This window comes from Buceros rhinoceros, unplaced genomic scaffold (assembly GCF_000710305.1).
Source record: "Buceros rhinoceros silvestris isolate BGI_N320 unplaced genomic scaffold, ASM71030v1 scaffold3923, whole genome shotgun sequence".
NCBI classification, from domain to species: Eukaryota; Metazoa; Chordata; class Aves; order Bucerotiformes; family Bucerotidae; genus Buceros; species Buceros rhinoceros.
The window spans coordinates 18,461-33,395 of record NW_010402855.1 but is presented as its reverse complement, the minus strand read 5'-3'; the positions used below and the strand labels follow the sequence as shown (position 1 = coordinate 33,395).

Sequence of the window (14,935 nt, the reverse complement as noted above, 5' to 3'; positions counted from 1 at the left end):
CTTATTTAAAAAAAAAAAAAAAAAAAAATCACAACAGCAGCATGTTATTTTATAAACCCTGCACAAATAAAAGACAGTTTAGCCCTTGCCTGCAAAACTACATTAGGAGGGCCTGGTATTTCACAGAGGAGTTAAGAAAAAACAAACAAACAAACAACAAAAACAACCCCAACAACATACATGGTAAAAGCTCCATTAACTGAAGAGAAATCCTTAGAGAAAACACATCCCGACTACCAAAGAATCGTTCTCCTGGTTTCAGAAGTCGGAGCCAGCAGCAGTGCTGGCCGCTCGCTTCAGCTGTCTGGTAACGCACATACAACACGCTCACTGATTTAGTACAGTTAAAAGGTCTGTGGCCTCAACAGACAGAAAATTCCATTTTTAGCACTGGAGTTTCACAAAGAGCAGCAAAGAATTGGGATGGTGGAAGGTGCTTAAAAACAACACAACCCCCCTCGGCAGTTGTGCCGTGTTAATGATCAGTTTACCTGGTGTTTTTCTTGCATGAGCTGTTAGAATGGTTAAACTCCACCTAACCTTTCTGTACTGTTTCCTGATGTACGTATTAAGTGTGGCTATAAAAGAGAAACATAGACTCTTATGTTGAAATTCATTCCAAAAATTGCCCCAAATAAATAATCCCAGCACTAATAAGACAGGCAGCTTCTCCAGCCTCTGGCTGTCCGAATCTTTTTCCCCTCCCTTCCAGTCTCAGAGAAGCTGCTCATCCTCTCCTGTAACTGCAGCAGAAAGGACATCTCCCTCTCAGTTCGTCACCCAGGCTGCCAGCTAGACTCACTCTCCTGTCCCCCACTCAATACCGCGTCTTCCACTGCCCTCCAAAATACAGCTGGCCCCTGGAAAATGTTAAAACAATCTCACTAAAACAGGAGACTCTTTCAGGCAGCAAATCTAGCCTTAATGCTTTTATTTTCCAAAGGGAAAGTCTCCCCATTTCAGACAATTTTAAGTTGTGGCTGGCAAACCGAAGCTCAATTTAACACACAGAAAAGCTCCCGGAGCTGCTGGCTTTCCCATTGAAAGGCGTTTTGCAACACGAAGCCTCCAATGCTTAAAATGTGGAATTTCACCTAGGTTAAATACACCATCAAAAGAATCTCTACATAATTCTAGGCAACCATTCACAGTGAAAATAAAAGGAACTCTTAGAAAAACACTTAAAGTAAAAATCTCATTAAAATCTGACAGTAAAATTGACACGGGCAATTCACCATCTTGCAGTATCCACAGATGAACAATAAAAACCACGGAAACTGCACAAATTTACATATGAAAAATCTAAACCCAACTCTGCTCTGCTTCCCGCAGATCTCTCTACTGATACCTTTCGGCGCTGGGTGTTATCCACAACTACGGGTTTTCTCCAAAGAAGCTGAATCACATTCGAAACGTCTTAAAGTGAAGGGCAGGCGCGTTGGCTCCAACTCGCCTGGCGCTCGGCAACGCCTTCTCCGTTCTCCTGGACCTGAGCTGCTACGTAACGCTGTCGCGCTGGAGGAAGGGCTGCGGCCCTGGGGACTAGAGCTATAGGTGGTTGGGTACTGTCCTCAGAGCTTCTTCTCTTGACCGATCCACACCGACATTCTGCAGATTTAAAGACAAAAAAGATTTTAATGCAAGGGTCTCGTGGTCAGCTGTAGGTTTGCTTAACACATGGCTATTACACAAGGCAAAGGATGAGCCAGATTTACTGCTTATTTCCTCAAAATGTTTTGTAAAACACAAGGAAAGTTCCCAGCCCACGTGCAGGAGGCAGAAGCCAGGCTTAGACCTCGTCCCAGCCACCACGTGCTTCGCAGAGCCCAAGGCCATCAGATACCCCCTGCTGCCAGGGAAAAACCATCTCCAAGACATGTACTACACCAGCTCTGGCAGAACAGCCAGTCTCCGTACACCATGTGCAGGTCACAAGGTTTTGCTTTTTAAGACTTTTTGTCCTTTAACCATCCTTGTAACCACGTTTTTTTAACCCACTTCAAGTCTTTAAGCGTGTAAGAAAAAACAAAACCATGCAGCAGAGGTCAAAAACCACACAAGAACTGATAGATCTGGGAGAGGAGGGAGCCCAGCTGCCCTTGTTTCGAGCAGGCTCCAGGAAACGATTGCTGAACAACCAACAACTACAAAGCTAATTCTGATCCTCTCTGCAAGCAGCTAAGTCATTGCAAGGACTCTGATGAACTCCCTAAGGGCTGGTAACATCGAGTTTTCCCTGAAGAGCTGGTAACACAAAGTCTAAATGCACTTCAGGACACAGAGGCATGATGGCAGATGTCACACGGCCATCACCTAACGATTCCGTGGTTTTATAGCCACATCTGTTAGAGTTTTCTTTGAAAGCAAGTCTCGGTCGAGCAGAAGGGAAAGCAGAGCCCCGTGAGCACACAGCGAGGGGGACTTTCAGCACACGCTCAGACAGCGCACACACTGCTCCACCAGTCAGAATCCATCAACTTAAAAAGCAAGTCATTGCCCTCCCCAACACCAGTTTCTAGGATTTCCAGCCATTTCCTATGAAAACAGGAGATAAACAAGCAGCACCAGACTTGATTTGGGGGCTCAGGTGTGCCAACATCACTTCTGCCCTTAACAATTCTCCTGCATTAGTGTCAGCCCTTTCCCTCCTCATCAGCCTTTGAGCCTGTCGGTAACTCACCCTCTTTTCCACCATAAACACACCACACCAAGGTTTCTGAGAACACACACCCGAATTGTGCTGGGCACAGTCCTCCAAGTTCTGGAAATCTCTGCACCCACCAGCCCACTGCCCGACCCACTCTCTGACTTCTCTCTTTGAAGGAAAGCAAAGCAACAACCCGGTTTTGGAAAGAAGCTTCTACAGGTAGCACCTCCTCTGCAGCAACAGGCACACAGAAGGCCTCAGCACCTGCCTAAGGACAGGAGGAGTTCACAAAACAAGTCAGTTTCTGCATGACTACAAGAAAGAAACCAAACAACAGAACACAGAGGCATTTGTTTGTACTTTTCTTAGCAACTGATGCAACACACCCAGAAATTCCTTGGGACTGTGGAGACATCTCCACAGGCACTCCAACAATATTGGCTGAAAACTTTTTAAGCTGAGCATCTGGTCTTGATTCAAAGGAAACTAAATGGAGCATGAAATGGAGCATCAATATGCAGGAATCCAGAGGTACTGGAAATTAGTGCACAAGCAGCAAGAACTAGACAGCTATAACATGCAATTAAAAGGAAACAAGGTGGTCAAGACAAGAAGAAGATGCAGCTCATATAAGTCAATGAGAGGTATCGGATGAGAGCAGCATCTTAGCGCTGAGACAGACCCAAGAGGGATTGTACGCAGTGAAAGAAAGTTGAAAGCAGTAAGTGCTTCAATTTGAGTAAATGTGGAAGAGAACAGGCTGTAGAAGCGAAGCGCACTGAACCGTCCCACTGAAGAAAGAAAACTCTGTCTGTGACACACCCGGTGTGACCACACTGCGGTGCTCAGCGGACAGGCAGCACAGCTGACTGCCAGACCAGGTCAGCTGAGGCTCAGAAAGGGACCAACATCCTCATCAGCGGTAAGCGGTTCCCACTGGAAGGAGCCCCAGTGGAGTAGATGATGGCAGCTGGGATCATGCCCCCTTCCACACCAGCCCTGGGCATCGAGAGAAAAGCCGTGCAACAAGAGCAGTGCTGCTGCTCACAGAGATGACCCAGGTTTCAGCCTTAGTTTGGGGACCAAAAGTTGTCCCTGCAGCTGTTCAGCACTGCCGCAGCAAAGCACACCAGGACAAAGCTGCCATCCTGGGAACAGCACTGCCACATGCCAGCAGCCACGCAGCCCAGAGAGCCCAGGAAACACTGGAGCGGGAACAAAACCACCACATACCGTGACTTTCACTACCAAGGTATATAGGTTCTCCCCCAGTCAGCCTGGGCAGGGGCTCGCTGCTGCCAGAGCCCACTAGCCCAGGCAGCTCAGCACTCACCAGGGCAGGAGCAGTCTCACTCTGCTGACACAAGGGTTTTTCTCACCCAGTTCTCTCTGCAAAGACTCAACCACAGGGATTCACCCAAATACACTCATACCACTGTTTCTCCTCTCCTCATTATAGTCCCCCATGCTTTTTTTTGCTACTGCACAGAGCACTCCCCAGAAATAACGTGCTGCAGGCTTCCAAACAGGATGGAGTCTGCATTTCAGTTTTATTTTGATGAGCTACACGTGACCTTCACAGCAAAACGGGAAGATTCTGCAGAAGGCTCCTTTGGGAAGAGGGTCTGAAGGGCACAGGAGCCACAGAGACAGCTGAAGCAGATGCAGTCAGTAAGGGCTCTGCACAGCCGAACAACCAGCACAGGCATAGAGAGACACATAGACAGTTTATGAACCATCAGTTACATGGACAATCCAGCACTCTCACAGCCAGCTTTCCCTTGGTGAGCCACGCCACAAACTGTCACTGCCGCCTCCTGCCCAGCATCAGGCCTTTTTTTTCACTAAGAAAATAAGCCAGAGAGGACTATAAAGGAATCCTGCTGTAACAGGAGTTCCCTTAGAGCACCAAACTGCTTATCCACTTCACTCCGTTGCACACATCAGCACAACGAGCATTATGCTCAGCTGAGAGAGCAACGCTCAGTCAGTCCCAGGAAATCAAGCTGGCAGGGGTGGAGGGTCCTGGGCGCTTCTGTCACTTCCCCTCCATCTGCCGGTCACACAGCACGTGAGCCCAGCTTTCCTCTCCAGCCAAGTTCCTGCCCCTTTCATCTTCCCCCTCCAATCCCTCCGGCAGCCCAGGCCATCCCTTTTCAAGCAGCAAAGCTCAGGTGTTCCACAGCAGATGCCTGCTCAGATTTTGGCTCTATGAAAAACGTAATGAATTTAGTTTCATTTTGCACAGGGGTTCCTTAGTCATGGCCTGTAGGGGTGGTGACAGCACTTGGCACCACCTCAGCCCAGTTTCTCAGTGTCCCTGTGACGTCTCAGACACGTCACTTCAGTTCTCAGGTAAAAGCATCCGGACTCACTAATTAATGTGCACGCAGGTACAGCAGCCTCAGATCTCCTCCTCCGTGGCTTTTTTCATGACATGGTACGTGCCAAGAGCCTGGGGCAATTAAACACTGAAAAGTGAAGAACACTCCCATGTCCCGGTCCTGGCAGAGAGGAAAATAACCAGGGCTCCCTCAGTTCCAGCCCATCCCGGGACACCGCTTTAACTAAATACCAAGCAGCACAGGGGAGGCTCTGGCCAGGAGGTTATTTCGTTACATCAGACGTTCCTGGTTGCTATAAACCTCTGACAGCTTCAGTGTCATTTTAGAAGTGATGACGTGTAACACTTTTTTCCAAAATCCCAGTTTTCGAAAAACGTTCCACCTGAGAAACCCAACAGATAAAAGCTTTCCACAGCACACCCCTCTCGCTTACTTTCAAGACTGAAAAACCCCTCCTCAGAAGACAGTTCCAGGACTTGGTGATTTGCTCGATCACCCATGTCCGCACAAGAAGCAGGAAAAGGGGAAATTTAAAATCACTTCTGCCGGCAGGCAAACGCTGAAGCCTAGTTAATACAGAACAGCTGTTGAGAAAAGTCATATATGAAAAACATTTATACACATTCCTGTACCCCGAATACTTGCTGTGGAACTACGCAAAACCTCTCCGCCCTCTTCAAACAGCACATCGTTAATTAGCACATCTAGAGCACTAGAGCTATGGGTCAGCAGGATTAAGGGGGTTTTTAACTAGGGATGGTTATTTGATGCTACATAGCAGTCCAATCACTCCCAGGGCACTGAGATGGATCATACCAGTGCCTGGAAAACAAACTTCCACTTCTGGTCTGACACAGGATGTTGTGTTTCATGGCTTTCATACATAAACACACTGCAACTGACACGAAATGACTGCGGGCTGGTACAGCCAAACTTAATGCTGCAGGATCTTTAAATCACAGCGATTTACAACAACAGCATTCCAGCGACAGCCGATCAGCGTTTGATCACTCATCCACAATACATCAATAGTTTTATTGTGATTTGATGGTTCCTTCACATCATGCGCTGTACAAACATTTGGTTTGGGTTTTGAGCTATTGGGTTTGGGTGGGGCGTTTTTTATTTCAAAGTGATTGAAGTGATTAGTTTTTCAATTTATTTTGAAGTAGTAGGATGGAAACAGCACCCCAAGTTCGATAGATGACCAGCACACAGGATTCACTGATGAGCAGGGACTGTTACAAGAGCGTCCTCGGGATGTCTGGAAATGTCTACATTCTGTATAATAATAAAAATAGAGGAGAATATTTATGATGCAGCAGTGAGAGCAACAAAAAACCCCCAATCAGATTCCTTCATTAGTACACAGCTGCAATTCTTTAAGAGCAGAGATTTTTTTTAACCCCCACACCCCGAGAATGCAGCAGACTTCCAGCTGGTTGGTGTCCCAGAGCTAGACAGCAGGAAGACAGATCTACAGTAATGGCTGATCCCATGCTGACAGTATCACCAACAGCTCAAGTCATTCACGTTTAGGGGGAGGACTTTTACAGGCCCAAGCAAGAATCCACTTAAAGACGAGCTTCAGCACATACACGCCTATCCCTTAAGCAACTTTCAGCGCTTTGCTGACCGCTGCCATCTACTTCTTTCCCAAGGGAAGACTTCGACGTTTGTTTGTGCTATAGGCCATGTACTACCCCAATAAAACAGGAAAAGAGCTTCCCAGACACCTTGCCTATTCGAGACTGACCACACCAACTTGATCTCACCTCATTTTGCAGAGGCTGTAATAATAATAATTTAAAAAGTAATTCAAAGCAGAAAATTATCCAAAACCAAACAAAACCAACGCTCGTGCTGGGAAGCACAGCTTTGAGCGCAGCCGTGTGGAACCAGGCTCAGGAATCACACCTGCCGTGGTACCACCTCACACAAGTCCCGAAGGCTGCACCGTCAGTATTCTTCCTTCCACCAGGACAGCAGACTAAATCGTTCTGAAGTTCCTTACAAGATCTTGAGCTAAGATTTGGCACATTTTAGGCCAAATCACTGCCAATTCTCCAAACCTTGTGCTGATGGGCTTCAAGTGCCTTCCTTGTTTCACACTGTGGTAAAGCAAATTCACGTTTCAGTAACACGTCCCCCTCCCCTTTCCCTTGCAAATTCAAAAAGGAGACCTGGGGTTCTTGCCACAAGCGATCTCCCTGCCTGTCTGTCATTTGCTCAGAGACGCAAAGCAGACATTTTCCCCGAGTGCTTGTTTTCCGGCCCAAAGAGAGGACCCAAACAACAGCTAAAGTAATTCCCTTGAATTATTTTCAGCAAAAAGACTACGGACTCCTTCATCTGAAAAGGTCAGGGACTGAAGCCACGACAATGCTGACAAAGACAAGGCTTCAGTCCGCTTCAGACAAATCATCAGCAAACAATGAAGTTCACACATAGGATGAACAAATACTCCAGTGCTTTGCCTGCATTTCTGCAATGCGAAAATAGCTGCTTTCAGCTGGAGCCAAACAGGAGTGCGCTGTTCTGAAACTGGGTCTGCAAATCGCTTGTGGGGGCACTGAGCAGCACACTGGGCAATGCTTAATCAAGTAGCGTCATTGTTTAACAACACTGTTATCTGTGACACCGCATTTAATTAGATGCCTTGACTTCAATAGACTATTTGAAAACTTAATTTTACAGAAGTAATTAACATTTTCGTAGGTGACGTAAATGAAAGCGTTTCAAATTTTCAGTCCTCTGAGCAGCGTTTAATGGCAGACAGGATCAACTCAGTCCTACGGAGTTCAGCCCTACTAAATCAACAGTGTGTCATCACCCATACCGCACTGGTCTGGGTTTCTTCGGGGGCAGAGGGAGATTTGAGCTTTTTTGCTAAGAATGCCTCTAGTCCTTTTTTTTCCCTTTTTTAAAAATGTATTGATTTATTTCTGTTCAAAGTAAACAGCTTTGTGTCTCCCTATCCACTGCAACACATCCGTCTGCATGCACCCGAAATACAGCCACCCAAGGCCCATGGCAGCGTGGCCACACCACTGGCTGGAGATCTTAAGAGTCACTTGGTGACGCAGGCACAACTTCCCCTCAAAATAAACAACCTCAGATAGAGAAGTGGAATCTCCAACAGCAATTCCCAAGACACTTTAGCAAGCTGTAAACTCAGCACCAGTATTTTTTTAGCCAAACTAAAGATGTTGAACTGATCTACATCAACTTGACACCTGATCCTCCTTTGTTTTCACCAGGCGTCTCCAACACTCTGAAAAGAGAACGGATTTCCTAAACCTAACAAACCAAGATAAGGTACAGAAGTGGTAAAGCAGAACGACGAAGGAGAAAGGGGAAGAGAGAGCACATCTGCAATACGGCTATCTGACAGCAAACATCTTGGCTATGAGCGACCAGCGGCGAGTGTTTTCAGAACTCACCATGGCCGAGTCATTAAAACAAAACTTCTTTGCAGATCCCTCCACCACGAGGGAGCAGCAACGCAGCTGCTACCAACGCACACCCTCCTATTAGTAAGGCGTTCCGTGTCACACACCACACACAAACAGCCCTTTTTCCCTCGTGTTATCAAACTGACTCTTCATTCACTGGTAGGCACGGCTCGTTACCTCAGTGAGCCATCAGTGCCACACCTCGTAGCACTACCATGAGGGTCGGCAAGGGAACCAGAAATTTTTAATCTCGACACGTCTTCCATAAGGCAGCAATGGAAGAGCTTTGCGCAAGCAGCGGAAACAACCTAAGCTCGTGTCAACACTCAGGAGCACTCAGGAGAACTGCGTGCCTGACATGCGGGAGGAGAACGAGGTGCTGTGGTCGGACATCTTATCTCCACTGACATTTTACAAACACACTCCACTTCCTTCTGCCCAGCTGTTCTGCTGTATCCCGAGATCTAGTATTCCTCTCCAGCTTTGGCTTAAAACATGGGTGACATCGTCAATTCCGCTTTTCCATACAGCAATGATCACAGTCATGAAAAAGCTGATCATTTCATTACTTACTCTCTCCAAAATAATGAAGGCATTCATAACAACATATTTTTTGGCTACACCCTACTTCTGATGAATGACAAAGCCTGGAAGAACTTCATACAGTTTTCAGACTGATACCATACGTTCACATTCCCATGCATTTTTTGGAGATAAACTACTCCAGCTAGAGCTCGTACGCAAGATCAGTTTGCTCAATGAAAAGTACTTTTCCCCCCCTCAACAGCAAACCAGTCGTAAAGCTTGATATGTATAACGGAATACGCTCAGTGGAGCTCTCAAATCGTTTCTAAGCACAAGGACAACAGAAATCAGCTCAGATAGTACGTTACATCAAGTTCTCCGATTTGAAAAATACTCTTACCTCGGGTTTATCTCTGTGTGTGTTTACAGCTTCAACATTCAGAAATATAGATTCTACTTTACATCCTGTTGATGGAAAGCACAGGTTTAGAATTGGTCTGCTTTAAAAATGAAGTTACAGTAAAGACGCAATCATTTTGAGTTGGTGACAGTTAATCACTTCCCCTTCTGATTTATACTAGAATTCCCCCAACTCTGAACAGCCAAAGCTATTGAAATGAATCAACTCCACCAGCATGAACACTATCCTCAACCTGATGACCCATCTCCTATTCTCACCTAAGCTTTATCAGTACTTACTGTGAAACAAATCCTCCTTTTTAGACATGTATGAACAAGAACATTCAGTCATAATGTTGTCATTTGTAGCTTCTTTGTTTTTTAAAACATCCTAGACTTAGAATTTCAGGGTAACACAGCCGACAAATGCTGCTCTCATTTTTTAAGCCATGAAATGATTATAAGAAGGTGCACTGTGTGCTGTTAGCAACCCCCATTCCTCCAGGCATGCAAAGCCGTTTTAATCCCCAGCTAAGCTGACTTCTGAAAAGGAACTTCTCCTTTTCACCCCCAAATGGAAAACTCCAGAGAAGCAAGAAAAATTAAACAGTCAGAAAAGGCAACTCTTACCCAGGTAGTATAAACTGACCCACTTAGAGCATTACAATTACTCAATACACTGTGACGACACCATTTTAAGCAATACCTGATAGCCAAACACTGTCTTATCTCACACGAAGTTGACTTTTACAGGCTACCATCACCCTACACAACATTCATTGGTAGTCAAATCCCTCTGACATACCACAGAGTCCATCTTGTACCACAAACAGGTTTTCACATTTTTCTGCTCGCTTATTTCCTAAAGTGGTAACATGCTCCATGGAGTTACTACACGACAGAAAAACATTAATTTTAGCCTTTTCTTAGAAAGTCACTGCACTTTGAAAAAGAGTGTTACTTAGCAAGACAAATATTTGTCTTCCCTTAGGGAAGCCTATTCTAAGAAACCCTGTTTGTCCTGAACACTGTGAGCAAACACTGCAAGAGGGCGGTACTCGGAGAATGAACCAGAAATCAGACTTCAAGGGGGAAAAGCACACATCCCCTGCAGAAGAGTACCCCAGTCATCATCCTTCTGTTCATAGAGCCGTTGCAAACCCCGAGACCAAGCGGAACCAAGCTCTGACCCCTGGTGCTGGCCATTACTAAGGACTGGTTACACAGCAGACACACTCCCACAGAGACCTCTCAGTCCTTACCACTAGCCACGTGTAAGAAAATTGCATGGAAAGCTTTAAATATCAAATAAAGGGACATGAGTTACTCCACAGGAATTACAGCGTGCATATTCCCAGCTCATTTTTAACTGCCAATGTGCAAGTTCATACCTACAGCAAGATGCAGTTTCTCTTTCCCGTGTGCTCCCACACAGACCACCACTATACTGGATTGTGGGGTAAAAGGCTCCTTTATCCTAACCCCACCGTCAGGCTGTAACTCATGTTCTCATACTAACAACCAGGCACTCAGGTGGGACTGATGCTAGCTTCAAATGCCAGGAAGAGCAAACTCCTACGGGAGGTGTTACCCCAAAACAGGATTGGCTGGAAGGTATGAAACACACCATGTTTGATCCTGCATCCTGCCTCACTGCAGCCAAGTGACACATCATCTTGAGTTAATGCTACAGATTTTTACTATATAAAGAGTTTACACTGCCCTCGTATTTTCAGAGGGTCAAAATCCAGAAGGCAGGTTGACCGAAATGTGCTCATCAGGCACACCTATCAACCGCTTCAAAAAAGAACAATGGCATTTCTTTCACTGAAGTCAAATGGACAAGGACAGTATTTCATACCACTTCTTTTCCTTCCTCATCTAGCGTGTGACTAAACACTGCAAACATCCGAGTCATCTTAAAATGTATGAACAGTTACCCAAGTTCCCACTAAACCAAACCAAAACAGAACAAAACCTGCAACAATCCCGAAACAAAAACCTCTGTGTGGAAACAGGCGAAGCCTGGCGAGTCAAGAGAACCCAGTTTCAAAACAAAGCAAAAAAAGTTTTAACAGTTCTAACTCTTTATTTTCCAAACTCTAGTTTGTCATGCAAGGCTCGAACACCAGATGTCACCAAAGCACAGACGGTTAACACTGACTGTGGGGGGACGATTTAATCTCTCAGACAGATTTCCCAGTGTAACAGCTACTTATTTGAAACTTAAGAAAAAACGAAGTACAGGTCTGAACTGTTTTTCAACACTGATAATCAAAGACACCTTTGCCATTTCTGATTAATACCTTGACTAGTGTTTTTTGGCAATCCATTTCCTGGAAAGCCGTGCAGACAGTCCTCTTTGTGAATAATCTTCCGAAGTGTCATATCAGAAGATGTAATTAAGCCATCACTTAAAGAACATTAACAGCAGGCACGTGTTCAACTGAGGTTGAACCACACACAAAAACTTAATTAGCAATCAGCCTAAAAGCCCACAAGGAGCAGGACACCTCAGTTAAAGCCTGAGCAACGAATGCCAACTTTCAGGAAAAGAGAATAAAGTTAAAGGTAAGATGATAAACTATAAGATGATAAACCCACCTAAGTGTAGACTTGTCTACCTTCTGAACAGCAGGACCCTCAAATATGTCGGTAACAGCTGAGCTCTTTCTGTACCAGACGTGTAAATGGCACAGGTTCGCCAGAAGGTTTAGGGGAATACCGTGTGAACCGAGTGCAACAGAAAATTATCCAATAGCTGGTACAACCACTGGTAGTTTCAGGCCTTCACTGTTTTCTGGCATAATGTAAAGCAAACGTATGCTAAAGGATTAACCGATTCTAACAAAGCTGTACAGGCAATGTCAAACCTAATTGTTCAACTCTATTTTAAAGCAAAAGAGATTAAAATCGTGATACTTCTGTGATGAAACAGACAGTATAGTTAGATTTACATGATCTAATACGACTTACCATAAGCCACTGGCGTTAGCTTTAAGACAGTATGGAGCGGGCACTTCAGGTAAGGCAGCTGTTCTGAGAAATGGAACAACAAATTACGTATGAAATACAGGCTACAAAACCACTAACTTTTCTACTACATTACAGGTCAATCACTGAAATGTCTTTTTATCTGACAGTACAGCTGTTTTCTTCCCTAGCATATAACGGAGATGCCATTCAAACAGGCCAAAACCCCAAAATTACAGTATTTCAGGTGAGGTGCAGCTCAAGAAAAATCAACTACCAAGCTTCATGTGTGGGTCAAATACAAAAAATTACACTTGTGGACTTGCCTAGCACAACCACCTTCTGATGGTAAAGGGAATTGTTAGAGGTTACTGTTTGGAACCTTAATCAGCCGATTTTCAAAACCCATTTGTAATGTATCAAGGAAGACTTACCTGCAGGCTTGTCAAGAAAATACGCGAGCAAACAGCGCATGACAGCTTGGTGACATATGACAAGCACATTTTCCTGCCTTTCAAGTTCCATAATTACCGGCTCCAGTCTCTGAACAAGATCTTCATAGGACTGGGTGGGGAGGAGAAATACACAGCACATTAAAAAGGGAAAACTCTTTGAATGGTGTATGTATACACAGTGGATCTTACTTTCACATTAGTCATCTTTTAAATGTTGTATTAGTGCACAGACAAACACTGTAGTAGTAATTTTTCTTAAATTAAGAACATAGTCCACATCTTCCAGACTGTCAAAGAGCATACACATAACAAAATCAATATCCCTTGTAGAAAAGCTTCACACTAGTCTCTACCATTACGAATTTCCACAAAAACCCTAGAATTTAATTCACAGCATCTGCAAACATACAGGTTCAGTCTTGCACACTACTTTCCATACCTCGTCTTCTAAAGCATCTCTCCCAAGCAAAAATCTGGAAGCCCAGCCTACAGTTAGCACACAAAGAGTTCACAAAGCCTGACTTGTTCAGGCTGCCCTTTGAAAACAAACCATGGGCTTGATGAGCTGGCCTGGTGATGGCAGCCACCATCCCATCGAAAGTCACAACGCATGGAGACCAGGTTTCTCTTGCAACCCATCCCTGCACAGCACACCTATGATGAATCTGCCAGTAAACAGCGGCATTTCCACACCCACTGCAAGGACAATACTTCCAAAACGCGTCAGGCTCTGCCTGTGCAGAGAGGACAGCACATCGCCCAGCAGGGCAGGGAACGACCACGGCAGGAAGCCCTCACCTCGGTCCCAGGGCAGGCATGGGGGCTGCCCCCTCGGGAATGGCACTGCTGATTCAGACCTGGACCAGAGAAACCCAGCCGCCTCCAGCCAGGCTGGCCAAACCGCTGTGACCAACAACCGAGATCAACTAACCACCCCAAGGCGATGAGGGAGTTTCAATGTTTGTCCTCATCCTAGAGGATGGCATCAGTTTGAAAAACAAACACGCCTTGTTCAAACGGATTAGGAGAACTTTGCAGCTTAATGACTGCCTCATTAGTAAGACCCGGGTCACACCTGCTAGAGTGGGGCTCTTGGTACAATCTGCTCCTGGCGCAGTGATTACTCTGGACTGCTGAGGGAAGAGGAGCCCAGAGGCCCGCTTCCTCTTGACACAACAGCAGCTGGCCCAATTACTCCTCCACCCCGCTGCCCCGAATCCTCAGCCCTCAGCACCCACAGCCAGGCCTGGGACCATCTGGTAATTGCTGCGCTGTAATGGGTTTGCTTTAGAAAGGCTGTCAGCAAGTTATTTTCCCAGAGGCAAGTAGTTCATTAAAGCTGCAGACCAGTGTGGCTACAGACGTCCCAGCACCTCAGCTAGAAGCACATGCAAATCAGCCACTTCTACACCGAGGAGGAACTGCAGGTGGCAATCTTGGCAGTATGTTCACATACGCAATAGTCCGAAGCCTTGCAATCACTCTTCCTGCTTTATCACTGCAGGACCAGCATGGAAAGGATGCCCACCAGATTAAAGCTCTCAAGTGTTTTCCAAAATCTATTGTTTTATTTTTCAAGCCCTGAATCAAATTAAATGGTCTGGGCTCAATCCTTGCAAGCTCCTATGTGCTTTCCCCTGGAAAAAGGAACGACCTTTTTATTAACCTTAAAAATGTCTTTTTTTCCCTTCCTAAAGCCAGCATGCATGTATTCAAAAGACAAGGATCGCTTCACCTTAACAGAGGGGAAAAAAAATAGCATACCTCTCCTTTAGGGTATCTGTATCTGTATTTGTCTTGGTCTCTCAGTGCAAATTCCAGCGGATAGTTTTCTTGTATTTCTTCATATGTCATTTCTTCACACACTCCCTATAAATGATAAAAATAATCAACAACTGTGTATTTCCAGCAGTGCAAAAAACAGGTATCATCACTTTTAAATAAAACCATATATAAGTAATATTTAACAATTGTATTTTGTTACTCTGACACTTAAAGACAAAACTGTCACGCACGGTGAACAGGGCACTCAGCTGGACTAAGGTGCGGCGAGGACTACTCAGTAAATCCCTACGCGAGTGAAGTTAGAAACATGGGCAAGCAAGGCTGCTGAGCAAGGTCACTGTTATCTGCTGA

General features: G+C 45.4%; 1 protein-coding gene across 2 annotated transcripts in view; it reads right to left on the bottom strand.

Moving 5' to 3' along the window:
- Window positions 1–1,548: 1,548 nt before the first annotated feature.
- Window positions 1,549–14,935, bottom strand: part of LOC104490477 (6-phosphofructo-2-kinase/fructose-2,6-bisphosphatase 4) — a 25,183-nt gene continuing 11,796 nt past the window's right edge. Inside the window, exons 9-13 of one of the 2 annotated variants that reach the window (XM_010132766.1) lie at window positions 14,564–14,668; window positions 12,779–12,908; window positions 12,348–12,410; window positions 9,373–9,437; window positions 1,549–1,608 (exon numbers count right to left, since the gene is read on the bottom strand). In XM_010132766.1, coding sequence (XP_010131068.1) covers window positions 1,549–1,608; window positions 9,373–9,437; window positions 12,348–12,410; window positions 12,779–12,908; window positions 14,564–14,668 — 423 coding nt within the window. Of the gene's footprint in view, window positions 1,609–6,111; window positions 6,274–9,372; window positions 9,438–12,347; window positions 12,411–12,778; window positions 12,909–14,563; window positions 14,669–14,935 lie in introns of those variants that run through there. The other variant, XM_010132764.1, reaches the window with a different exon arrangement.